This window comes from Canis lupus, chromosome 7 (assembly GCF_003254725.2).
Source record: "Canis lupus dingo isolate Sandy chromosome 7, ASM325472v2, whole genome shotgun sequence".
NCBI classification, from domain to species: domain Eukaryota; kingdom Metazoa; phylum Chordata; class Mammalia; order Carnivora; family Canidae; genus Canis; species Canis lupus.
This window is the reverse complement of record NC_064249.1, coordinates 76,198,668-76,226,175: the sequence shown is the minus strand read 5'-3', so window position 1 is coordinate 76,226,175 and position 27,508 is coordinate 76,198,668. Positions and strand designations below refer to the sequence as shown.

The following is a 27,508-nucleotide window of genomic DNA, read 5'->3' as shown; positions in this document are numbered from 1 at the left end:
TGCTATTAACACCTCCTTACTCCTCCCCTCTTCCCTCGCTCCCCCACTCATCTGCAGGAAGAAGGAGCTCAAGACAGAGCCTTCGGGAAGGCCCAGGCTGAGTCACATCCACTACATAATGTTATGCCATGTCTTGATGCTAAGAGTAACAACAGGAAGATAAATATAACCAAGGGTTTGCATACAGAGCACAATGCATGCTGATGTGCATGATTCAGAGACAGACACAGAGCTGCAAGTTTTTATCTGATTGGTAACTCTGAATCCTGTTCACCCATGCTAGCTATAGTTTGCTCCCAGTCCCTATGACTAACTTTGGAGTCAGTCTGTGTTAGGCTCTGGGCACTGCTCCCAGAGACCCAGGCACCCTGCACCAGCAGCTCTGACCAGGCCAGCTCTATAAGTGCTCTGCGGCGCCACTTGGTGGCTGGAAAATTCTAACACTGGAGCCCTGAAGAAGCTGTCCCTATAAACCTAAATAACCCTGCCCCAAAAAGGGAGGGAGGAAAGAAATACACAATGAATAATGATTCCACTCCAGAAATGTTTTCTGCTGGAAAACAGCATTAGGTGTCTTCAGAGCTCTGTTCCAAGGTGAGATCTGGAGAGGGTCTGAGAGGAGGGGCTCCATGGGAGTGCTAACCCTGAGGCTGGCCCTCACAGGAGGACCCTCCTCACCTCCAGCTCCCCTCTGCACCCTGGAAAAGCTGTGGATCCGTCTGGCTTGGCTCCACCGGCTTCCTGCCTCCCACGTGGCAGGTGGCTTCCCTCAGCCTTGGTTTGAGGTCGTTTTCTCTCTCTGCTTCTCCTCCCACTCTTGGAGATCCCAATCTCTTACCCACATGTCTCCTTCCAGATGGATTTGCCATGGTCCCTGCCCTGCTTCTCTCCCTGCATCTCTGCAGTGGGCAGCCTCCGGCTCCTGTGTGGGTTATCAGCTTGTGTGCACAAACTCAGTCTGGGGACATTTCCAGAGGGCAGCCCAGAGAGGCCAGGTGTGCCCTGCACTTGAGAAAGCAAAGGAGAAACAAATCACAAACATGGAACCCATGGACACAGGCAAGCTAGAATCACAGCTGGGAGGGAATCACCCAAGGATTTGTTGGTAAACATAAACATCTGTTTTCAGGAGACTTTCCCTGGCATTTCTATTGGGTCTAGGGCTTTGCTACTGTGGACTGGTAAAGTTCGGTTTCCTTACATCTCCCTGTCCCTCTCCTCACCCCCAGAGGTCTCTTAGCTTAATAATTCAAGGAAGCTGGATCAGAAGATGATCGATATTAACACAAGAAGTGCTATTTGTGTTTATTTACTCCGCAGTAAAGAGCCTGGAGGGCCTTGGTCCACTCCTGCTAATGATGTGAGGATGTCCAGGCTGTATGGACCCATCTTCACCCAACTTCCGGCACTAAGATCCCCAGGGTCCCTGAGGACTTCCTCCAGAATGAAGTAACAACAGGGGAAGGAGTAAAAGGGACTCCCAGGTGTGCACCTGCAGGAGGGAGAAATGTGTACCTGAGCAGAAGCCCCTGCTTCCCAGCAGCCACATGCCTGGGTTTGGCTTCAACACCTTTGGCCTCTGGCAGGTGACCAGTGTAACTGAGCAGGGTCCATGCTCACAGGGCCCACATGTGGGGTTATCTTCAATTTCTCAATAATCTTGTTTTTGGATTTGTGTTTTGTAAGCAACATCTGATGGGTCAGTGGAAGATGTGCCAGGGCCTTGGAGCCTTGGCTCTCACATGGGGTCCACCTCCCCATCTTCACAGGGTGGGTTGTCAGCAACCGGCTCCCTGCTCCTGCCCACCAACCTGCTGCCACCTCTGCTGTGATGGTGACCTGGGTGCAGGTAGGGTCAGCGTCAGACCTGTGTCCTGGTGCCAAGCTGCAAAGCAGCACCCAAGTCCCCAAGAGGGCCTGGTCCCAAAGGACTGACACTGAATAGCAAATGCAGACATAATGAGAGAGAGAGACACAGAGGAAACAAATACACCCTTTTTCTTATTTTTGAAGAAAAGGGCCTGTACTTTCCTTTTGCACAGGGCCCAGAAAATCACCTAGCTGACCTGGCTAGAGAGGACCTCCAAACCTCACACTCACTGCCGGCTGGAACTGGGTATGTGTCATGAGGACCAGGATGGGGTTTCCAGCAGCTGCAGAGCAACTCTTGGCAGCCCTAAAGTTCTAGGTCATTTGGCGAACCTTGCATTTTCTTTCTTGTGCAGCTATCCACGGGCACACAACTGATGCGAGGAGATGCAGGAAGTGGGGAGCAGGGGCCAGCACTCACCATCCCATGTAGCCACAAGGTAACATGTCAATCCATATTCACCGGATGAGCGCACACCAGTGGTGTAAGAAGTCTTCAGGTCTCAACGGCACTCAGGTCTCGGTAAGTCTTAATACCTCCATCACATTCATCTTTTTTTCTCGTGCCTTCTACACCCTTCTCTGATAACCTAGCTACATCAACCCAGTGTGTTTGCCAAGAGAATTGGTTAGGATTATCACATTATACTGTTTAAACTAATGTTCAGGGCAGCCCTGGTGGCACAGCGGTTTAGCGCCACCTGCAGCCCAGGATGTGATCCTGGAGACCTGGGGTCAAGTCCCATATCTGGCTCCCTTCATGGAGCCTGCTTCTCCCTCTGTGTCTCTGCCTCTCTCTCTCTCTCTGTCTCTCATGAATAAATAAAATCTTTTAAAAATAATGTTCCGCTCTGAAAATAAAAGTCTGGGTATCCCTCTTAAACATGTCTGCAAGGTGACAGGATTGCCTGGCTCCTGGTGGGGTGTTCAACTGTGTATGTGCACACATAAGCCATGGATATGGACCTTGAGCTAAGAGGCTCCTGCGGAGGTGAGCATGGGACAAAGACACAAAGATAAAAACAAAACGTTCAGAGACTGAGGAAGCTGTTGAAGATGTTGGAAGATGCAAGTCAGGTACAAAACCACTTCTTAAATCTGGGGATATAGCAAAACATGTGTTGCTAATTCTACAATGCTCTAAGCATGACAGTTCAATCATGAGTTCATTTAGCATGCTTGGCTTTGGCCCTGAAGCTAAAAACATTTCTCTGCATGGTTCTGGGAGGTATCACTCTGCCCAGCAACATTTATAAAGACTCCTTAATTAAAAATCATATTCAATCAAATTCCAAGAAACATTTGCTAACAGCACAGTTAAAAGGAGCTGCTGGCATCAGGATTGAACCTAAGCACACTAAAAGTGTAACACTAGTTTCCTTCTGAACAGAAATCCTCAGCAGGCAAGGGGACTTCTGAAAGCTGTCTGTGCAATAAGCTACAGCAGTGCTGACTATTCTCACCACCAAGGTCTTCAGTGAAAAGAATAAACGGGAAGATGTTCCACTTCTTGAACTTGGAAGCCCAGGTTCTAGAAAGAGCTGAAGAAGGGCTTCAAGAGGAAAGGCAAGGTTTCTGTGTAGGAGTTCTAAGGTTTGAAGAGTGCAACTCAAACCATGTTTGTTTCACATTTGTTTCTTTCCCAATGGCCATCTCTCCATCACCCCTGGGAAATCAAAGCCAAACTGTGCCTCAGCTTCAAGCAATAAAACAACCTCATGGTTGGGCTCTGATACCTGGAGAAGTTGCAGCCTGAGAGTCACCCAAGATACCCTAGAGGGCAGGTAGCTGAATGGATCTCCATGTGCTCACATATTTCTCAAAGGGGGTCTTTACTTTAAAAAGAGAGAGAGAGAGAGAGAGAGAGAGATGCCTAGATGGCTCAGTGGTTGAGCCCAGTCTTTGGCTTATTCTAGGGTCCCAGGATGAAGTCCGGCATCAGGCTCCCCATGGGAGCCTACTTCTCCCTTTGCCTGTGTCTCTGCCTCTTTTTCTATGTCTCTCATGAATAAATAAATAAGATCTTAAAAAACATAAAAGATTTTTGACAAAGAAAGAGACAAAGCATGAAGACAGCACAAGCAGGGGGAGCAGCAGGCAGAGGGAGGAGAAGCAGACTCCCCACTGAGCAGGGAGCCTGATACCGGACTTGATCCCAGGACCCTGAGATCATGACCTGAGCTGAAGGCAGACGCTTAACTGACCAAGCCACCCAGGTGCCCTCTCAGAGCATATCTTTAAGTCATTCGTGTGCTTTGGCCTAATAATATGCAGCAGGGTATGTTCAATCCCTCTAAATTAGGCATGGATAGAGGGAGAAAACAATGCCCATGATTAAAGAACATTTTCATGAACTTAGTAATATTACACCTGTTCGGTTTAAAAAGTACTAATGAAGTCCTGGCTAATACCAATTAACAGAGATGAAGAGTAGGACAGGAAAATTTCAATAAGAGCAAACAGAGTAATATTTGTTGAGTGATTTTGCTCATGTACCTATTAATATTTATTTGATGCCTACCATGTGCCAAAATTGTTCCTGAAGACCCACAGGTGAGGACAAGAATGAAGGCCCTGCTTTCGTACAGACCATATTTTAATATTTGGAGTTCTCACCATTTGGAGTTCTCATCTCACTATGTGTAGATAATAAACACATAGCATAGTTTCAAGTACTGAGAAGTGCTAGGAAGTAAAATAAAACAGGAGGGAGAGAGCAATCTGGATAGTGAGACCAAATCTCACAATCTCTGAGAGGGAACGAACCCTAATCTGCTCAGCCTGAGTCTGAAGCCAACTTTGAGAACAAACCACTATAGCCAGGGGGTGTGGACAGAATCCCAACATGAGCACTGAGGGCCCGTCACAATGCTGAAAGGTAGCTAGCTCAGTTTCCAAAGGGGGAAGGGAGATGTTGGGCTGTCACCCCACTACACCCCCAGGTTCAGAGCCACTGGTCCTGGTCTGAAGGCAGGCAGATTTCAGCTTCCAAGAGATCAGGAAGCAACGAAGGATACAAACAAAAGTCTGAGGCAGGGCAGGGAGCATCCTGAATGTGCAAAGCCCGAGGGCTGCAGCCCGTCAGTCAGTGGAACTGGGAGGCACCAACCGGCACAGAGATACAAGTCCCTAACAAAGGCTTATCCGAAGTTACCATCGGGTCATGAGGAAAATAAAATGAGGTCTTAGATAAAATGACTTATACTGTAATCTCAAATGCGTAAGTTCCCAACAAAGTTTGGCTGTCAAAATTGGAACTATTAGCTGACCTCTTCTCTCCCAGAGTTCATGATCTCATTCATCACTGAACACCTACTATTTGTCAATTACTCTGTTAAACAATTAGCACTTATGAACTCTTAATCCTCAAGGCTGCTCTTAGGGGCACCAGGATGTTTCTGGGGTTAAGTGAGGAAACTGGTTTACCCAAGATCCACAGCAAGTCAGCTGGGATCACGCCAGCCCAGAAGCCTGGCTCACCCACGCCACACAGTACAGCTTCCGTCAACTCTTAACAGCAAAGTCCTATGTGCTGTTTAAAGACCTACTAAATTACACCTTATAACAAATTATGCCTTATTCCAGGTTTGTATCCTTAAATAGAATAAATAATAAATGTATTTTTCAAGAAAAATTTCTTGAATAATTAGTAATAGTCACCTTACGCCCAAATCCTGGGACATACTAAGATGACAGGAAACCTCGTTCACTCCTGCTCCAGGTGAGGGCTCTGCTCCATGGCTTCCACTCTCAGGGAGGGACAAGGGAGCATTACGGATCCAAGTGCAGGGAAAAGGAACTCAAGAGTGTCCCTCCAGCAATAAGTGGTCCATCCCGGAAGTGAGGCACTTGATGTCCACTGCCTCCCTTAATGAGAGAATTACTCTCTTGAAAGATTAGTATAGTCTTCCATCTTACCAAGTAGCAGATAGTACAGTATAGTAACTGGGTGATCAGCATCTTAAAAAGCTCAGTTTCAAGTGACTCCTAAAGGTGCTTAGCTGACTCCCAAAGAACAGAATACACAATTTAAGAGAACAAAATACCACCCTTGTAGAACAGAGCTGAAATCACATAAATAACTAAGAATGTGTCCCCGGAAAAACAGAAATAAGCAAAGCAAAATAGTAATAGTAATAGTCATACTTACACAGTTTCAGATTTTATTTTCATAATTATCTTCCCATAGAAGCAATAATCTATATTTCCATAATAATACATTTAATATTTACTCATCAAAGAACTGGAAAAAAAATAGGAAGCACAGATTCCATACACAAATACCATAATATTCTGCATATGTACAAATAAATTCAATATATTAAATATATTTCTAGATTGACTTCACTTACAATATAATAACACTGAGTATTCAATTCTGAGCATATTCATGCAGACTTCCACTTTGGTAAAAGGGATGACATGAGTTCTGGAAATGTTTTTCCTGTTGTAAACACGTTTCCTGCTTTTGACCACACTCTCAGGATAAAGACTTCTGTACGTGGAAAAATAAAATGCATGAAGACGAAACAAGGGCTCTTTCCCGGACACCACACATCAACCCTGACATCAAAGAAATACCCCCAAGTCCTACACGTTAGTTCCTAAATGTGGGCAGGGAGGGGGGAAGAGGCTGCACTTAAAATAGAGCCTTTTATGTTGTTAAGGGTCAGCTACCCCGCTAAAACAGAATGCACTGAATCAAGCACTCCTCATTTTTAATATGTAAAAGTTAAGAACTTTTCCAAGGCTGCAATGAGTAATATAGTCTGTAAACAAATGGTCTAAAATACTTTTTAAGTGCTGCCAAATCTGTTTAGACATATGGCTGTTTAACTCACATGACCATTAATACAAGATTCCTGAAGTTTCCGAATGGATTTAAAGGGCACAACAGCAATGGCAGGATCTTGGAAGTATTAGTGTACCACCATCCAGTACAAATGTCTCTAAATGCAGCCTCACTGAGGCTGTCCCAAGTTAACCTCCATACAATTATTGAAAATGAGCTGCTACCTGCAGAACTATGAGGAATCAAAACATTAAATTTGCTAGAGTTTTAAATCAGATCTTCAATAAAGATTTCTACCCTCCTACCACCCTTTTAAGTGCACCTGCCAACCAGCTAAGCCCTCCCCTCCCTTGGAAACAACTATGGCTAAAACCACTCATCATAATGAGCCTTGGTGTCTCCAGGAGCAGCAAACTACACACACTGGACTCATATAAGGCTGGCTCATGGAGATTCATGGCTTCATGAATCTCTATTAGCATTTTCAAAACCATGACTGCAATAAAATCTTGATACCCTCAGACAAGGTCTAAGTCCATGAATGGCATGTCAGGATTTTGTTCTTTGTTCTATGGTTTCCCAGAGCAGAAAACCACTCTGGGTGGCAAGTGCCTACAGAATGCATGCTGCTGCTGACTGGCACCTCTCTTCAATTAACAGATTTGGAGATAGGGCCAAACCATACAGGTGAACAAGGAATGCTTCAAAAATAACCTTTTAGGAGTACCTACAAGGACTAAAATATTGGCAGCACAGTCCTCTAAAAAGAAGTACTTCAGAAACAATTCTTCCCTTTCAGCTAAATGTTAATGTTACACAGCATTTTCCATGTCCAGTTACTGTCCTGCTGCAACTGTAAATGAATCAGAAATTATTTTGGAGGGAAGAAATGTCTATATTCTAGGTTGATGGGAACATCCCCTCTTAGAATGCATAAAAACAGTCATTAGTTTCCATTTAGTCAAGAACCAAATGGATTTGGGGACAGTCACTGTGTGTTTATTTAGGTACAAAAATGTAGTTCATAAAGGAGTTGAATATACCGTAAAAACTTTCAATGTACACATAAGACTTTAAACCTATCTTTTATTGGGCTAAACAGTATTGTAAGGCTCAAAACAGCATCCTGTCCCAATCGTGCCTCTGAAAAGATTTGAAGAAATCTTCAATAATTTAAATGTATCTAATATCACTGGGGATAAACTTGTCAAAAGTTTGAAATACTACTTTAACTCAGTAAACTTCACTTTTAGCAGCAATTATTAAATAAAACGAAAGGGAAATTCTCTAACAATAAATCACAAAAGCCCAACAGAAAAGAATTTCTATGCCTATTGTCCCTTTTGTTTAGAACACAGTTTGTAGCTTGCAAATTAAAAATCAACTGTGTTAAAATGTGATAGTACATTTTTTTCTATTAATTCCTATGGTGTCTTAGAAAGGCTGCTATGGAAAGAAAAAAAAGTGTTTTCAGGTAGTGGGTATGATGGGTGACTTAGGGAAATGATGACTAAACATGAATCTAGTAGCATTTTCAAAGCCATGACTGCAATGAAATCTGGATCCCCTCAGACAAGGTCCAAGTCCATGAATGGCATGTCAGGATTTTGTTCTTCCTTTCTGCAGCACAGCAAGATCCTAGCACAGGCCTCCTGCATACTCATCTTCGTCTTCCTCAGCAGTGGGGGCGGTGGCACCTTCAGATTTAGCCTGTGGCGCCGCAGGTTTCTTCTTGATTCCCCCTCCGGGAACCACCAAACTCAGGCCCAGCTTAGCATACTGTCAATGACAAAGCATGTTCTCAGAAGCTGGACAACAGGAATCTCAATATGCCATGTGTCAACTGTAGCTATCTATAAGAGAGAGATCTTAATTTTCTACCTCAGGAAAACCAATACTACCAGTAAAATGTAAAAACCACCACAAAAAATTCAACAGTGCACTGCCATCAGATGGCTCATGACCGTGACATGACAGGTATACAACTGGTCATCAGTTATATGCCACACTTAGGAATTTGAGATAATTGGGACACACTCAGTTAATACTTGCAGTACCTACAAAATAAAGATCTGTTGAGTAAATGAAGAGTTAAGCTAGGGACAAAGTCTTAATAAACTTATAAAAGCCTATATAAGACTTGACCTAGGGAAAAAAATGGAGTCCTCTATCCACATCATTACCAAAAAGAAAGGTCTCAAGCTGATCTGATACCAAATCAAATGAACTGGGCTCAGAAATCTACTAAAAAGGGAAAGCCACAGTCACAGCTCACGTTCTGTATACAGCACTGTGTGAGGCCATTTCTCACATGCAGACCAATCTATTCTGCAAGACAGGCTGGCAAGACAAGGACCAGCTGCTCCCTTCTTACGGATGAGTTAATGGAGGCTCACAGAGTTCATTAGTAACCAGCATCACATAACCAGCTGTCAAAGAAGTAGGCTTCCGAGAAGTGTATCAAATTACAAAGGCCACTACCTGATGAGCCTCTTTCAGAAAGTGAAGCCTAAAAGAAACTTAAACTAAGCAACTTACAGAGGTCAAAAGGTGGTAGAAAAGGCCAAGAAATGGAGCCGAATTAAAAAGTGTACATACTCAACATCATCAGATGGCTAGATAAAAGGCTGTAAACCCACATGGTTGACATCTAAACAGTCTAAGAATACAGTGAAATTCAGTGCCAATGCCACATTCCTCCGTAAGCAGTGGCTGGAGGTATAAAATAGAGGGGGAAATCTCACAAGCCCATAGGAGAGAAATAATCTCTACCTCTACCTTTCAAGAAAAAAGAAAGAAAGGCCACTTACATCATTGTCCATGTACTTGAAAAGTGGCGAGTTGCACACATCAGATACTTGGTCTTGGTCTTGTTGGTCATAGCCTTCAAGAAGCTGTTCCAGGGCAGCACAGTCTTCACTCCCACTAAACCCTGGAATGCTACAGCAAGCACGAGTCACACCCCTCCACCTGCCCTCAGGGGGTTCTGCCCCCCTCCCAGATGTTTGGCAATATCTGGAGACATTTTTGTTAACAGGTGGAAAGAGGCCTGGAATACTCTAGACATCCCACAGCGCACAGGCCCAAGAAGAGCAAGGGAAATGGGTGGCTTGCAAACACATGCGCAGATTGAGACCACTCACTGTAACTACCTCCAACAGGAAATGATCTTCCCGTAACATGCAATCTGAGAACATTTCTTTACTCTTTTTGTTGTTGTCTCAGAAGACAAATGGAACAAAATCATTCCGGTCATTCACTCCCATGAAATCCCCAGGAGGAAAACATGAAAGATCACAACTTGTAAAAAAAAAAAAAAAAAAAAAATACTGCTGAATTGGCAGGTAAGTCTACCTACCACTACAAAATTTTTTTTCACTATGAAATTTTTTACAACACCAAAAATAGCTTCCTGGCCAAGAACAGCTGTCTAAACAGTGATCTCCCATCGGGAAATAGAAATTCTACACTGCAAGACAGGGCTGCCAGCGTCTTACCTGTAGCTCTCCCTGACACACCTCTCTGCAGCCACGTAGTCGTTTCTGTGGAGGTGAACTAAGACTTGAGCAATTGTTTTCTAAAACAAAAGAGGTGATTATGGTCCAAAGTTACACCGAACTTGTTAGTAAAGTCAATTTCTTGACGTCTAGAATTGAACTTTACAGTCCTGGTTTGCCTACAGAGATTTATAAATTCTTAGTAACTTCCACGGGACACGTGAGGGAAAATGCCCTGCCATGGTACATCTCAAACTACTCAGGGTTCTGTTACGTGAAGGCTGAGTTAGGGGGTCCAAGGCAAGCCCAGGTGGTCTGAGGATCACACTGAATAACACAACTTAGAACACGACCACCATACACTGTAAAGAAAATGTCTCTTAAATATCTATACAGGTTTAATCTTGAAAAGGGAAATCTTGAAGTGGGACCCATGATGCCACAACACTTTGGAATTCTTAAAGAAATACTAGGAAAATGGTTAATGAATGAAAAAAACTTTAGATGATAGGAACAATACTATTTATAAGCCACAAAGGCATTAGCAAGACCGAAGATGTGACTAATAAGATCTTATTGGCAAACAGCTCTTCATAATGTGTTTTTCAATCTTTTTTCTTTTTCAGACGGCTTTTATTGATCTATCCTTAAATTTGCTGAATCTTTTTAACATCTCCATCATCAGATTAACTTTAATCCAGTATTTTACTGTAGACATTTGCTTTTTTAAGTTCCAAAATTCGATTTTAGTTTCAATCTAAAATAAAACAAAAACACAATCCTTTTGTCCATTCATCTATTTACCTTTATATCCCATGGAATAGTTAAAATAGCTACTTTGCAGTCATGACCTGGTAATTCCCTCAGCTGGGCGACATCTCTGGGTTTCCCTGGTTGTCTTCTCTTGGGAACTGGTCCTATTTTCCTGACTTCCTAATGTTGAGTGCTTTGAGACTATATCCTGGACACTGTGGTGCTTTGCTACACAGACTATCCTATAATTCTCAGGAGAGTGAGATTTCCAACAGGTCACCCAGCAGTCGGGCTTGGATGCCTGTTCTGTCTGCACTTAGTGGGCAGCAACTATAGTCTTCAGTGCCCCTGCCCCACTGCTGCAGCTCAGCCCCACACAAGAGCCTTGCCAGGTGCTGCGAGTCCTGGTTGGTGACCAAATCTTACTATAGCTCTCGAGGCCTATGCTCTGCTGCTCCACGTCTGTCCACCAGACACAGAGCTGGAGACTAAACCCAGGACTCGTGTGGGCACTTGCTCACACCCACACTCAGGGGATTCCCTTTTCCTCTTTCCTGGGCTTTTCTCCTTGCTCTTAGCTCATCGTCCTAGCTCCTCTGAACAGAGACTAATAAGCCTCTTGGGGTGTTTTATCTGCCTGCACCACCATCACAGCCGCTGCTCTGGTCCTGACTAAAGCTTACCTTCAGAGTAAAGCCAAGAGAAAAACAAGAGGAAAAAAATGGGGCTGCTTTTCCCCATCTCTCCAGTTAGAAACTTTGGCTAGATGGATTCCTTGGGCATTTTAGCTGGTGGAACTTCTGCTGCCCAGCTCCATGACTGAGGGCTTCTCTCAGGCAAGGTGCAAGAGAAACAGGGAAAATGCTGGCAACCCACTCCCTTACTGGCTGCTTCTCTAAGTGCTCCCTCCTCCTGCTATTATTTTTCACAGTCCAGAAGTTTTTTAATTTTGTCCAGAAGTTTTTGTTGTAATCAGCAGGAAAGATAGACTATAGTGGGCTTACTCCATCTTGGGCAAAATTATTTTTTAAAATATCCAAGGAATCTAGTCTTATATAGTTGCACCAATATGAAAAATTAACCAATGTAAAGCCAAAAATAAACACTTTCAAAACATACCTTATAACAAGTTGGGTAATTTTCAATCTCCTTATAAATATTTTTTTCTTTCTGAATAGAAAGTGCTGCCTCATCAAACCTAACGACAAAACAAAGAAATGTCAAATAAGACAGCTCTAAATGATCTAAAGCAGAGATCACTGTTGTGTTTGGTATTACAGATTTTAGCAAAAGTAAGAAGGCTTCAGGCATTTTTAGCAACTGCTCCACAACCCAATTTCCATGAGCTCTGCACATGTGTCTGGCTTATCTTTTAAACTGTTCACCTGTTCGTGCATTAAGCAGACAGACAAAAAGCAGAACTTAAGGATAGGTTATTTCAAATAGAGTAGTTTAAGTCTGGTAAAGATCATCCATTAATGAGCATCAATCCAATTCAATAAACTGCTCTGAGAAGTTTTGTGAAAAGTATTAGACAACTCCCAATTTAATCATCCCAGAGTTCTTTCCTTCCTCTAAAGCCATCTAGACATCCCAGAAGGCACTGCCTGCTGGAAAATTCCTTCCCCACTCCATCCTCACTGCCACTCTCCACTGCTGCCTCAGTGGGCCACAGAAAACATCCTTCCTGCCACCTTTCATCCTTGACATTCACCTGTTTCAAAGAACTGTCACCCATTCTCCTTTTCTTCCATCCTACTCAGACGGCAAGATGAAGAAGAAAGCATCTTGAATACCATTTCACCAATCCTCCAAGGTCCTCTCCCTTCCCATGCCACAGCCTCAATCCCAGCACACCCTAAGCAGCTCCTTACTGCTTTTACAAGCTTATCATGCCCCTGTCCTGAGACTCTCTTCCTGGCATCTAACCTATGTCTAAAGGAAGTGTACATACCTTGCCCATCTCCCTCACCCCGAAAGTGAAAATGGCAAGCAGTCTGCACTATTAGGATGCAGTGGGAAAGAGCTATTTCATAGCCCAAATTAAAATATAAAAACATTACACTACACTTTTTTGTATGTTAACAATTATCTTTTAAAAAGATCTCCATGCATGTGCACACACACATGTATGCGCACACTATGGCTTGATTTAACTCATGTGAATTAAACTGAATTTTTGTGGGCTGCGCCCTCACACCTTACTTCATACAGTAAGATTCATTGGAGAAATGCATTCTGAATTTCCAAAGATCAATTTGCTAAATTTTGGGAACAAAGCCAGTTTATATGTTGGGCATGGTAGCAGAACTGTAAGATTATTCCCCAAGACCTTTTCTCCTCATATACACTCCTTGTACGGTTTCCCCTTGAATGTGGGCACAACCTCTGAATATGATGGAACTCACTCCTGTAAGGATACTAATCAACTGACTTTGATGCAGAAAAGATTGTCCAGATGAGCCTGACCTAATCATATGAGCTCTTGAAAGGTCAGAGGTTGAAAGTCAAGAGACGTACTCTTACTAACTTTGAAGCAGCAGCTAACTATACCATCTTGTAAACCATCCAGAGGGTACATGCCAAGGAACTACAGGCACCTGTAAGTCGGAGAACTGACTCTAGCCAACAGCTGACAAGAAAACATGGGTATGCATCCTACAGCTGCAGGGAAAGGAATCCTGCCGACAACCTGTAGGCCTGGAATGAGATCGCAGCCATATGGGGCACCTGATTCTAGCCTAGTGAGATTCTGAGCACAGGACTCAGCTATACTGGGCCTGTACTTCTAACCCACAGAGCTCTGAGACAGTGAGTGCGTGCTGTTTTAAGCTGCTAGGTTTGTGGCTATTTGTCATATAGAAAAGGAAATTAATATGGGGGATTATATATATCTGTATCATTTGTAATTATGACTTTGAGCTTATCCCAGATCCTATTTTATAAAAAACATTACATCAGAACATTTGGTGACCATCCAGATTATATCATTCTAGTAGGAATCTTAATGTTTTAAGTTTTTCACATATTTAACTATTAAGGCTGCATTCTTCCCACATGACTTACTTCCTTGGCATAAAAACAGCATTTCTGTGTGCAAATAACCGCGAACTAGCAAAACAGCCAACTAAGAGAAATACTGTATATTTATATGTAATCAAAAAAACTGATCTACTTGGCTAAAAAGCCATGAAATTGATATATAAAGCCAATTGTTTTCAAATGATCAGGAAATTATTCATAAGTTAAAATGAAACCCAAAGTTAATTCTTAATACTCCTAACAAAATAAAATACACTTGGTTTTGCTGAAAGAGAATAAATTATCTTCCTGAAATTCAAAAATAAAATAAAATGCCACAAAAATTATGTGCATATGACAAGAAATTGTCATAGGACTTCACTCAATCCAGCTTTCAATGGCATTCTCCCTCACCATGATGTAGAACTCCTCCTCTGGCACCAACTTCTTCCTGAAGTCCACGACATATTTTTAACTACTTACAAAACTTTTCAAACGATTCATTATCATGACCCCAATAACTTGGCATCACAACGGACAGGACAAAGTTATGCAAGACAAAAACCTAGTGATTATGCTTAACTGGTACCTACTCCACATACACACACCCAGGCCTCCCTGAGTTTAGAGTCCAGTGAGTGTCTCAGTCAACTGGTAAGAGCCTAAGAGAGACCCTTGGAAGTGTGGAGTCAGGTGGGGGCAAGGGTGGTTAACTGATACAGAAATCGGGTTCTCCTCCTTGTTAGGAATCATGACAAAACTTTGGAAAGCGTTCCTGATTTGGTTCAGAGAGCCAACCAGGCAGGGTTACCAACCAGCTCAGCTGCCTCAGAATTTCTCTGGAAGGCACAGGATCATACGTTTCCCTGCAAAGTCAGAACAACTGGAAAGGCCTTTTCAGGGAGGGAATACTGGCAACTGCCATGATTTAAGGCCTCACAGATGCAACTAAAATTAACTCTGATTCACTTCTAATTATGGCTATCCAGAAAAGAGGGAGGAGCAGAGGACTAATACAAATATATTAAATATTTAATTTTGCCATCTTAAAATATAAACTATTGTTAAGTTAGGATTAAATATTACAAAATCACATTAATGTAAAAATATAAGCATATTATCTAAATGTAATAAGCATAAAATTTAAAATTGCATGCTATACTCTATATTAGATGTTATTTGCATAAACATATAAAATTACTGTTCTAGTTTTTTTTGTTCTAGTTCTTTTAAACAAATGGTAGCACCAATTCAGATTATAACCAATATGTATTCAAAATATTCAAATATCACATAAATTCTCCCAGTTATCTTTCTATTAGCATAGATCTTCCAGGTTTTTCTTACTCTGCACTATTCTGAAATTCCTGATGGCAGTATTGTGACAGCTAACTTTTAATTTTTTCATACTCTGTTTTCAAATATAAAATTCCATAACACTCCTGAATAAATTCAAATCAATTTTTATATTAATCTATAACTTAAACAAATATTTCCATGATTTTTGTTCAAAACACTGCGTAAAATACTATCATTTTTTCAATGCATTTTTACTCAAAAGGAAGGCAAAAAGCAATAAAACAAATTCACAAAGTAATTAAAAGATGTACTGGTTGCCCTAGATTTATAAATGTCCCTCTTTCCAGCATCTCCACACCACTTTCTACAACTGTGAAGAAAACTTGTTCTAAAATAATGGTTCTCACTACACACGTCAACCAGACCCTTCAGGGAATGATAGTGGCTACCACTCCATGGTGGAGCTTTCCAGAGGAACATGCATACGTAGCTGGAAAATGCTGCTCAGCAGCCCTCCTGAGGAGGTTCTGGCCCCCCCACCCCACCCCTTTGCTACTCTCCTGGAACCTAGCTTTAGATAATCTCAGTCTGGAAAACAGAAGGGGAGCAGATGTGAAAGCAGAAAGATCCTAGGGAAGCTGAAGGAGGGCCCACATCTACACAGAGTGGAGCTTACTTTCTGCCCTACTTCCAACTTTGCTTCTTAGACTTTCAGTGGTCTATGGGACTTGAGCCCTAAGAAGGCACTGGAGGCCTTGGGGGAAGAACATCAGGGGAGTGGATGAGAAAAAGAGGTAAAAGTATGCCACAATGTCCCTGACTGCCCTATAATGGGTAGAGCCCAGGGCACCATTCTCTGTTTCTACAAGTATGAGGACCTGCTCAAAGGGTCAGAATTTAGGTACTGTCTTACAGTTCGGCTCTTCTACAACACCTAGGACCATCACCACAAACAGCTGTTACTATAAGAAACCTTTTCAGGGACTAGTCTAAACTTACTATACCATCATTTGAAGTTGAGAATTGCCAGAGTTAGTATTCTAGTGGTTTGGATTTCTAGGAGGCCAGGAGAATTAAGATGAATAAAGGTAATGACCTAAGGCTGACGTATAAATTAAATTTTGTCTCATGGTTTAATACAAAAGTCCTAAAAACAAAATTAAGTAATGCCCGGGTAGCTCAGAGGTTGAGCATCTTTCTTTGGCTCAGGGTGTGATCCCGAGGTCCTGGGATTGAGTCCCACATCGGCTCCCTGCAGGAAGCCTGCTTCTCCCCTCTGCCTATGTCTCTGCCTTTCTCTATGTCTCTCTCATGAATGAAGTCTTTAAAAACAAAATTAATATACTATTCAGTTTAGACCAACAAAAAACCTAATCAATGAAAGAAGGTCCTATAAAATAGTCCATCTAAATAACAACACACAAGAGTTATTATTCTATAGTAATTTATTCTGATGCTACTTTAAACTTGCTTGAATTATATTTCAGATCTGTAGTCTTCATGAAGAAAGCACTTAATTCCATCTCAGAAAGGAGTCAATAGACTCTTTAATCATTTGTTTTTTGGTTCCTTCCCAAAATATAACCCGGGGGAACTAGGGGCAAATTTTCTGTCACTGGGGAACTATGGGCAAATTTTAATGAAAAGATCTATCTTCAGACCTATAGTTTTCTTTTTCTTTTTTTTTTTTTGACCTATAGTTTTCTAAGCATTTTTACCTTAAATACTACTAAACAACATTTTGGCAAACAGAATTTTATTAATGACAAGATGTTTACTAAGCTTAAATTAAGGTAAAGTAAAAAACAAAGGAAAATCCAGTAGAATTCTAAGTTTGTTGGGGTCCAACTATTATTTATGCCTTGAGTCGTATGTTTAAAGGATGAAAAAACAAATGCCAAATTTCCTATTCAATGACACTATTTAACTGTCAAGAACCTGTCGATTTGCATGGGTGAGCACTTTGGGTACCTTGTTATTTATGCCTATGTAGATACGTATCAAGAAAAACACATTATAACCCAACCAAATAACATATCAAGAACACTGCTTTCTCATGCTGCTGAGCCAGGTTTTAATCAATAAAAACATAATTTATGATACATTTTGGCGTCATATTTAGAAAAACGGCAATTCTGTTGATACTTAATTCAATGTTCCCTCTTACACCACTCTTTCTGCTAGGCAGCCTAGTGTGCCTGTGGCTTACACCAAAAACCTTACCAAGCAATTCTCCAAGTTCCTTAGCAGTTCCACATGTGGACTAAAGGTTGACAAGAACACAGTTCTGGAAATCTCACCTGCGGCCTCGTACCAGCAGCCTGGAAGCTTTTCCTAGTAATTCAACTGCCTGTCGTAAGCGTTCCTCATTCTGAAGGAATCAAAGAAAAGAGACTATTTATTGGCTGCTTTACCCTAGGAATCTTTTTTTTCCTCCCAATAATTATTTGAAAGACAAGTAATAGCACTCCATCAAAGTGGGCAGGGGGGAAAAGTACCAAAGCTGCTAATCCATTTTATTAATATAAAAAAAAACACAGTTCAATTGTGAGCACAGATAAATTTTCAAAAGCAGTCACTGCATTTCTCTATTTTCCTACATGTTATGAATCTAAACATTCTAAGTATACTTAAACGAAAAAAATCAAATTCAAACTTACTTCAAACACATTAGCTGTCTGTTGATATAATTGTACAGCCTTTTCTGGATCTACATTTTCGATAAGCCTATATGACAAGAAAATTGGACTTATATGAAAAAGAGAAAACTTGTTTTCCAAAGGATTTTATTAAGACAAACAGCCAATGGCTTCTATGCAGAAACCTGTGCCAACACTCACTTTCCAGCTCGCTCCAATGCCATGGCTGCTGTGTCCGGGGTGCCATTTTCTAGGTACATCATGCTGGCTTTCTCAATCAGCTGAACAGCCTCAGGCAGTTTCTGCATCTCCTTCAGGCAAAGGATACAGTATGGATCAGTAAATGCATCAACTTAAATGCAGAATTAACAATCTGAAATTCATTTTATTCCTATTTCATGAAGATAAATGATTCAAAATGTTATATAACAACAAATACATTTAGGATGAAACGCCTTCACATGGTTACTCTTCCCCATCAAGCTTCATTCAGGCAAACTAAAAAAGGTATTCAGTGAATTTCTACACAGAGCTCCTCACCACTTTTGAGTTTCAGAAAAACTCTACAAATGGTAGAAACCAAAACATTTGCTCTTAAATGTTTTCTAAGATTTATAATTCTTTGCACATTTACTGAGTCCCTTCTATCTATGAAGCTTATGCCAAAGGCTGTGAACTGGCAGCTCAAGGGCCATACCTCATTTCCAACTGCATCTTGCTTTAGTAGTTTCCAGTTAGATCCTTTCACAACTATTCTACAGCTTCCAAATTTAAGAAAAAGATCACAAGCTGCGGCATCAGCAGGCTGGCATTCCCACAAGGCAATGATAGGTTGGGGCTGAGCAGCAGCTGTCCTGGAAGCATGGTGCCTCTTGGTGGTGGCTGCATTTCTCCATACTCCTCGCTGCCGCCCACACCAGGGCCTGCCTTCTGCACCCCAGTCACTGCCCAGATCCTGAGCTCATCTGAGCTTGCAGCCCCCTTTCATGAGGAGTGCCACCAGCACATTAACTCTGTTTCTTACTATGAAATCATAGGTATCAGCATCCTGTGGTCCTTATATATCTATTATCTCCAAATCAAAACTCTTCTTAAAAAAAGGAAGAAAAATCACTGAAAAGCTAGACATAAAGTTTACAGGTATTATCTACATAAGGTTACCATCTTAAAGGAGGCTCCACACTGACAATTCAAGGGTTGTTTTTAGTCTGCCTATTCAGCACCTAAGTTGACAAATTCTTTAGGATATAAAACTTGCTAGTCTCATTCCTACTGACTTCTGCATGTGACTTTTTTATTATTTAGTTACAAAGTAAAAAAGGATGGGCTGCCTTCTTAGAAGTTACACTATTTATATTCTTCCCCATGTTTTTGTAGCCCAGCAAAATCATTAAGAAGAAAATGAAAATATGCCTATTGTCAATGGTTTGTGTGCCTCAGTCACCCTATGGCTTCTGTGGAGCAAACAGGATATGAAACCACCCAGTGTAAATTTTACATTAAATGTCAAGTTCTCAGAAGTAGGGGAGTCTCTCATCTAGCTCTTGTCTAGCAACACTCTCCTGGTTGCAAAGCTTAGAAATTTGTTGTTCCCAGTTCCTGCCAATATATTCTTTTAAATTTCACCTTTAATACTCTCTATCTTAAGGTGCATACAATGTATCCTTGGGTTCAATTAGCAATACTTGGGATAAGAAATCTTAGCACCTCTGGCCTTAGAGCTAGGAGAGTTTTTCACTTCCATGTGAATCTACTTTAATAACACCTTGTAGTTAATTCATTTTACCTACAAGACAGTTGTGGCACATTACTGACCTTTAACATCATGCCAGCTTGCTCATAAGCTCTGCAAAGAGAATACAATTTTTCAGATGAGATCTTAAGGACATATGGGGGAGAGAAAACTTTCTACCACAGATATGAGAAGCTATGTCAATTAAAACTGACTATATAAAAAAAAAAAAAAAAAAAAAAAAAAAAACTGACTATATATTGCTTTAGGCTTTTAATAACACATTTCTTTTTTATTTTTGTGGGCAATAATGCCTTGGAAATAAGAGACACTATATATTGCACTATATATTGCTTTAGGCTTTTAATAACACATTTCTTTTTTATTTTTGTGGGCAATAATGCCTTGGAAATAAGAGACATCTGAATTAAAGGGATTTTATTTGGTAGATGCAAAATTAAGTAAAACTCAGAAAGGTTAAAGGACTTATTATCTGACAAACCTAAATCCAAGTTTTGAAACAAGTACTCTCTAAAAAAACAGTAGAAAGACTGTTTCTCTCCACAAGTACTATTAACTATCAAGAAGGGGGGGGGATTCTAACTTGCTTTTTCATAGGCTATTGAAGAAAATGGTCTTAAAAATATACGGTGATTTGAATGTAAACTCTGTATATCTAATTAGGAGTGACTTAGTTTCTAAGGGTCAGGTAAAGACTGAAACAAATGGAAAGGATTATTTTATTTAAGTCAATACAAATAATTCACTATTTATGGATTTATAACTTAGGAAAAATTTACTGACCTATGGAAAAACATTTAAAATATAATCTCCAGATAACATGAAAACATGGAAAATATTTACTTACTTGGCAGCATGAAAAAGACTGAATGGATGTAACAAAGTTGAAATTAAGGAAAAAAAAACGAGTCAACAGTTTTTAAAGATCTACTATTTAAAAGAACAATGTCACTTGCCCCAGTTGGCTCCAAAAGACAAATCTTATAAACAGATGAGGCAATCATCTTATGTCTGTTGATGTCTCTTACAGTTACATAATTCACAAAACACTAACAAAACACCACATAGATTCTTAAGCTATTTCCACCGCGCATTAATCTGAAAACTATCACTGAAATGCAAAATTATTACAACTGTAATTTGAAAATGAGATAAAATGGACATTTTTTACTTAGTAAGTTTTAAAATATTTCAGCAAAATTTTTTTGTTTTAAACTACTTAAAAATCTTTTTTCAAATACCTAAGAAAGACTTAGTTTTAAAAATATTTATAGAACTGAGATGCCTGGGTGGCTCAGCGGTTGAGTCTCTGCCTTCAGCTCAGAGCGTGATCCCAGAGTCCCAGGATCAAGTACCCCATTGGGCTCCCTGCATGGAGACTGCTTCTCCCTCTGCCTGTGTCTCTGCCTCTCTCTGTGCCTCTCATGAATAAATAAATAAAATCTTTAAAAAAACATTTTTTTTTTTTACAAACAGCTTATACACTTCTAATACCTGTGCTACTGTTTCATTCTTCAGCACCTGCACATTTCCTTCACTTCAACCCAAAGAAAACTGGCATCACGCAAACAACAGCATATACTCTCAAACACAGCTCTGCAAAACTATGAACCTTATGATTAAAAGTCTCGGTCTACTCTTTCAGAGTCTAAAAATGCAGAATTTTTCTAATCATTTTCTTTTTTTTTTTTTCTAATCATTTTCTAAATTAATACCATTGTAGTACACATGTAGGAAACTTCTAACAAAAGAAAATAATAAGTTTCTGTCCAAAGTATCACATTGTTGAATTTCCTTGTGAAGGTTGAAAAGGGTTGAAAAAGATACGCCCTATTATTCTCATGGGCAACAGCTTCTCTCAGGCAGGCATCTTTTGCTTGCTCAAATTGTTTGGCATTTTTAAAAGCAACAGCTGAAATAGAACAACAACAACAAAAAGACTTTCCAATCCATTATTTTAAAAAACTTCAAACGAATCATTACCAAAATCTGCATCATGTGGGAAGCATGAGAAAATATCCTTATTTTAATCAAATACATAAGTTTTATACAACACTACTTTTTTCTCAGGAATTTTCTTACAATTTTTTTTGATTACCAATAACTTGGCAGTACTTTCAAAAATGTGTAGCTTTGTTTCGTTTTGTTAAATTATAGACTACTAGCAATAAATCAGTGCCATTTCTGCTCAAAACCAAGTCTTTCTACAGCAGCACCTAAGCTTTGAGAAACCAAGACTGCATCAGTCAACCAATACTCCCAAACAACAGGTCCTGTCACAAAAGACAGGATCTTACTTTGCCAATTTTACATTTACTACTAAAAGCAGTGCTTTAGTTACAGCTTATTCCACCTTTCAAATTATTTAGAAACAGAAGACCGATATGCCTTCCTTTTGGCATAATCTTTAAATAAATGCCTAAAACATTAATAATGCATTTCTTTCAAATAAAGCTTTTACACTGTTTAGTAGGTTTCTGTGAAAATGACATCTCCACTGTTGTAAAAGTGTCATCATCAGAGCAAAACACGGAGTGGCCCTAAAACTAGAATCTTACAGATTTTGGAAAACTTGTTTACAAACAAGTAAAAAAAAAAAGGATACTGTAAAAAAAAAAAAAAAAAAAAAAATTGTTAAAATCAAACTGTTAAAATTCTCTTTTTTTTTAATTTATTTTTTATTGGTGTTCAATTTACCAACATACAGAATAACCCCCAGTGCCCGTCACCCATTCATCCCCACCCCCCGCCCTCCTCCCCTTCTACCACCCCTAGTTCGTTTCCCAGAGTTAGCAGTCTTTACGTTCTGTCTCCCTTTCTGATATTTCCCACACATTTCTTCTCCCTTCCCTTCTATTCCCTTTCACTATTATTTATATTCCCCACATGAATGAGAACATGTTTGTCCTTCTCCGACTGACTTACTTCACTCAGCATAATACCCTCCAGTTCCATCCACGTTGAAGCAAATGGTGGGTATTTGCCATTTCTAATAGCTGAGTAATATTCCATTGTATACATAAACCACATCTTCTTTATCCACTCATCTTTAATAAAATGTTCAAAATAAATTACTGAACTATTTTCACCCCTGGACTTACACATTTTGCTTTTTAAAAAAATGTATTCTATTGATTAAATATATTTTGTATAACCCCTTAAAGAAAATAAAGGATGATTTAATGGGAAAATATGATCTGAATGTGTATTTGTGAAGGCAGTTCATGGTCTCGGATGCTTATAAAAACCAACCTGTGATAAATTTCCCTCAAGAAATTTGCAAAATGTTGTGCCTTCTAGTTACAAAAGTGTTCTTGTACTAGGTGTCCATAGAATCCATATGAAATTTGAGCTTTTAATAATTTTCCTTTTAAATAGGACAAATAATTTACATCATCCAACAGAGAGAATAGTCAGGATTTAAATAAAAGTGCTAAAGACTCATTTACCCAAGTTTTTTATTTACCCAATTTCTCTACTATTCTTTGATGATATGCTAAAACTAAAAGTCTATGAAAAGCACATTATGTAGGTGGTCTCTAAGTTTGGCTAACAAACGTGATCTGGGCTATGGCTGAAACACAACTGCAAATGTGTTTAGAGTACTTCAAAAAGGGCATTATGCTTTGTATCCAAAAAAATTGTGGATATGCTAAAAGCTGTCATTACATAATTAAATGGTAAATTTTTAGTAAGGTTCCTCTCTGTTGCATGTTGCAGATCATTTTTATCTAATATACAGATAATATTTATTCAAATAGTCATATAGCTTAATACTTCACATTTATCAGCATTATACCAAAAGTGTGGTTCTTAAAAAAAACATGTGCCAAACAGACACAGGATCTGTAGATCTGCCTAGAATATGGCTAAATTAAAAAATAAAAGTTAACAAAGAAAAATCTTTATTCCATTATAGAAGTATAATAGAGAGATATGGCAAAAACTCCTGGAAATAGTGGGCAACTGATTGAAGTTCAAGAATATATGAACAAAGGGGATCCCTGGGTGGCTCAGCGGTTTGGCGCCTGCCTTTGGCCCAGGGCGCGATCCTGGAGTCCCGGGATTGAGTCCCGCATCAGGCTCCCTGCATGGAGCCTGCTCCTCCCTCTGCCTGTGTCTCTGCCTCTCTCTCTCTGTGTGTCTATCATGAATAAATAAATAAATCTTAAAAAAAAAAAATATATATATATATATATATATATATGAACAAGGCAAAAAGCTTGAAGCTACGTACTGCCAACCCTACCCATCTCTGCTGTCAGAAGAGAGCTGCAGGTCACTGGGTCTCTCAGCCCCCAACACATCTGAAAATAACAAGTGTGAAAAAAGCAAGGGCCTGGGCAGGTTTGGTTTTTTTGACTATTAAATTCTCATAGAAAGCATTAAGTGTAAGTATTTTTGCCAAGATGAAGTTTTCAGCCTACGTTAAGACTAGATATTGGAGTCAAAGGGCTATCATTATACATACCTGCTTTTCCATATTCAGAAGCAGCACTGTCATAATCTGGTTTCCATTTTAAAAAACCAGTTTTCAGGCTAAAATGAAAAGACACATTTAACAGAAGTTAGCAACCACATTTAGAAGTCAGAATCCTGCTTTAATGGCTTTGTAGGTGACTTAAAAACAAAACAAACAAAAAACCCACGAGGTACAAAATCCCCATCTTGCCCACTTCTTCCCAAATTTATTTACAATTAAAATCAACCTATTTTCCCTCTCACTATCACAGATGCGGTTTTCTTCTTTTAAAATGTCTGCATAAGGGACACCTGGGTGGCTCAGCAGTTAAGCGTCTGCCTTCAGCTCAGGGTGGGATCCTGGAGACCGGGGATCGAGTCCGATGTCGGGCTCCCTGCATGGAGCCCTCTGCCCCTCTGCCTGTGTCTCTGCCTCTCTCCCTCTCTCTGTGTCTCTCATGAATGAATAAATAAAATCTTGAAAAAAAAATAAAATGTCTGTATAATATCCAAGTACAGCAGAAGTTCTCAGCACATGGTCCCCAGACCAGCATTACTAAGAAATGTGCTAGAAATGTAAACTCCAGTCCTACAGAACCAGAAACTCTGGGGTGGCAGCAGCAATCAGAGTATAACAAGCCCCAAGGTGCATCAAAACTTGAGACCCTCTGAAGCGCAGCATCAAGCAAGCAGTTGGATTCATGAGGCTGAAGCTCAGGAGAGGCTAGAGGTATTAACTAAGGAGCCACTGGCACATACCACACAAAGGGCCCAGTTAAAATCCACCAGGGAGATCTAGAAAGTGAGCAGAAAGCCTACAGAATACAAATATTCAGAGCAACAACACAGGGAGTCAGCAAAACAGGTTGAGAATTAGCCAGGAAAGATAACTGGAAAGACTGGGATGTTATGAAAACAACAGGATCGCTACTGGTTTCTCATACGCCGAAACAAAGAGCCATCAGTTTTGAGTCTTTACCTGACCTGCCCTTTCAATATTTTCTTTTTTAGAAACCTAAGAGTCAAGCTTTCCCCTCTATATCCAGTCAAGTAAGTAAAGCTTACCCCCTCTTTTTGACGGATACCGTCCAATGCTGCCTCTTGTGTTGTTACTTTAATTCAGGCCCTCATCATGAGTCTACTAACCAGTCATGGAAAGTCACCTTTCTTGCCTGCCCTCCCTCCTCTTCCACTCACCCCACCTTGAGGATATTAATTTTTCCTTACTTTGTACACCCCCTGAAACAACTGCATACCTCTGTTCTAGCATTTACTATCTTATTTCTACTCTCTGATGACTTGTATGCTTGCCTGTGAATTCTAAACTCCTGAATAAAGAACCTCTTTTGGTTACTTCAATAGCTCCAATGGCTGGGTCAGATATACACTGCCTGAATGTGACAAAATTCTCACTTTTCTCTCCCCTCCCCAATCTCCACATTTCTTTTGCCAGGTCCTATTGGTTACACGATCCCCAGAGAAGCTAACATTCAGGACCATCAGAGGGGCAGCCCATTCAGTCTGGCCCCAACTTCTCTGCTCAAGCTCATTCCCTGGCACTGCAACTACTCTACTTTATTCCCCTGGCATATTTTCAAGCCTATGCACATACTAAATCCTATACAGATTCTCGTGGGATTTTCCTTCTGTTTAAAAAAAAAATTATTTTCCGGGACTGAGTGGCTCAATGGTTGAGCATCTGCCTTTGGCTCAGGGCGTGATCCCAGGGTCCTGGGATACAGTCCCATATCGGGTTCCCAGCAGGGAGCCTGCTTCAACCTCTGTGTCTCTGCCTCTGTCTCTCATGAATAAATAAAATCTTAAAAAAATTTTTTTTTTTTAATTTTCCAGGACCTGCTTAGAAATCACCTTTGGGAAATCTTCCTGAAATTTTCCAGATAGAATAAACTCCTCCTCCTGTGCTACCAAAGCAAAGCTGAGACCGCTTTATTATGGTCTTTATCAAACGCACTATTTTAATGATACTTTTGGGTTTGCTCCCAGAGAAAGAAAGAAAGAAAGAAAGAAAGAAAGAAAGAAAGAAAGAAAGGGAAAAAAGGGGGAGAGGGAGAGGGAGAGGGGAGAAAGTAAGATTGCTGGGGGCATCTCCTGCAAAAAAGGGAGTAGAACACAGTCACAGGGAGGAAGTAGTAACACAGTAACTATAGACTTGACAATTGGAACAGTTTTTGGAACAATGGAACAATTTTTCCATCGTTCAAGGGATCCCTGGGTGGCGCAGCGGTTTAGCGCCTGCCTTTGGCCCAGGGCGTGATCCTGGAGACCCGGGATCGAATCCCACGTCGGGCTCCCGGTGCATGGAGCCTGCTTCTCCCTCTGCCTGTGTCTCTGCCTCTCTCTCTCTCTCTCTCTGTGTGACTATCATAAATACATAAAAAAAAAAAAAAAGAAGAAGAAGAAGAAAAAGAGCTGGCGCTGCCATCTTTCAACGGTGCAGCCCTGGACAAGTCATCATAAGGCTTCTCCAGGCCTCACCTCCTCTTCTGTAAAGTGAGATTCTGTACTCGACTCCATGTAGAGGTTTCGTTTTCTACAATTACCAGACACGAGTTCGTCGCAGCAATGACACTGAGGAGGGGAGTGCGGAGAGCTGGGCGGCCTCAGCTCAGTCCCGCCTATCTGCCGGGTGCCTACAGCGTGGCCGTGGCAGAAGCTGGGAGAACACACGCAATCAGTAGGGGAGCGCGAACCCCTGGGACGCGACAAGGGACCCCCGCGGATTATCAGCCACAGCCGCAGCCCCCTCCGCAGCCCCCTCCGCACGCCAGAGGCTTTCAGAGCGCTGGTTCTCAACAAGGCGATTTCTGCCCCGGGGAGTCCGTTCTGGTCGTCAGCGTGAGGGAGGACAGGTGCTGCGGGCATCTAGGAAGTAGAGCCCCGGGATGCTGCCAAACTGCGAGGCGCAGCGCGGTCTCCTCAAGGGAACACCCAGAGCGAGCGGCGGAGCATCCGGCCCCGCAGAAGGGAGCCCAGAGGGGAGCCCAGAGGGGAGCCGGGACGACTTCCGGCAGGCGCTGAGTCCGCTTCCGGAGGGGCAGCCGGCCCCGCCCCGGACCCCCGGCCGCAGCCCCGCGGAGCCGCCGCCCTCCGCGCTCGCTCTCCACGCGCCCCCTCCAACTCCCGCGCGGGGCCGGCGTGGGCCACGGACCCACCCGTGTCTCTCACTCACTATTTCTCTGCCTTGGCGAGGTGCTCCAGCCCTTCGTTTATCTTCTGAGCCGCCATCTCCGAGGTCGGGCCCTGACGTGAAAGGCGAGAGCCCGGCTGAGGAGGCGTGGGAACGCCGCAGTGCAAGCCGGGAACGGCCCCGCGGCCCAGCTGCTACAGGGGCCTGGAGGGCTCAAACCTAAGGCGGCGCAGCAGCCTGGGGAGCGGGTCTCGGGGCCGCGCCGGCCCAAACAGC

The 27,508-nt window shown here is 41.4% G+C and overlaps 1 protein-coding gene and 1 long non-coding RNA gene across 3 annotated transcripts in view; both read right to left on the bottom strand.

Annotated features, from left to right (window-relative positions):
• LOC112648086 (uncharacterized) overlaps positions 1-4,015 on the bottom strand; it is a 30,793-nt gene extending 26,778 nt beyond the window's left edge. The window contains exon 1 of the long non-coding RNA XR_007412189.1: positions 839-4,015. This is a non-coding gene — a long non-coding RNA (uncharacterized LOC112648086). The remainder of the gene's footprint in view (positions 1-838) is intronic.
• A 2,004-nt stretch (positions 4,016-6,019) lies between these two features.
• Positions 6,020-27,496, bottom strand: NAPG (NSF attachment protein gamma). 2 transcript variants are annotated; one of them, XM_025429536.3, is made up of 12 exons: positions 27,275-27,496; positions 24,095-24,162; positions 21,451-21,535; positions 20,471-20,488; positions 19,686-19,716; positions 18,072-18,181; positions 17,892-17,958; positions 17,532-17,602; positions 12,031-12,109; positions 10,159-10,238; positions 9,472-9,601; positions 6,020-8,440 (listed from the first exon to the last, which is right to left on the bottom strand). In XM_025429536.3, the coding sequence occupies exons 1-12, from the start codon at positions 27,328-27,330 to the stop codon at positions 8,300-8,302; spliced, it is 936 nt and encodes a 311-aa protein (XP_025285321.1). In that variant the 5' UTR covers positions 27,331-27,496; the 3' UTR covers positions 6,020-8,299. The 2 variants fall into 2 exon arrangements, with proteins under 2 accessions (XP_025285321.1, XP_025285322.3); XM_025429537.3 differs by having other exon boundaries at positions 7,728-8,514.
• Between the last annotated feature and the right edge of the window lie 12 nt (positions 27,497-27,508).

Coding starts and splice junctions, on each gene's coding strand:
- NAPG (XM_025429536.3), bottom strand. CDS start 27,330: ATGGCGGCTCAGAAGATAAACGAAGGGCTGGAGCACCTCGCCAAGGCA. Junction 21,536..24,094: donor TTCTGAATATGGAAAAGCAG/GTATGTATAATG, acceptor GTTCTATTTCAG/CTGTTGCTTTTAAAAATGCC. Junction 8,441..9,471: donor TCAAGTACATGGACAATGAT/GTAAGTGGCCTT, acceptor TGTCATTGACAG/TATGCTAAGCTGGGCCTGAG.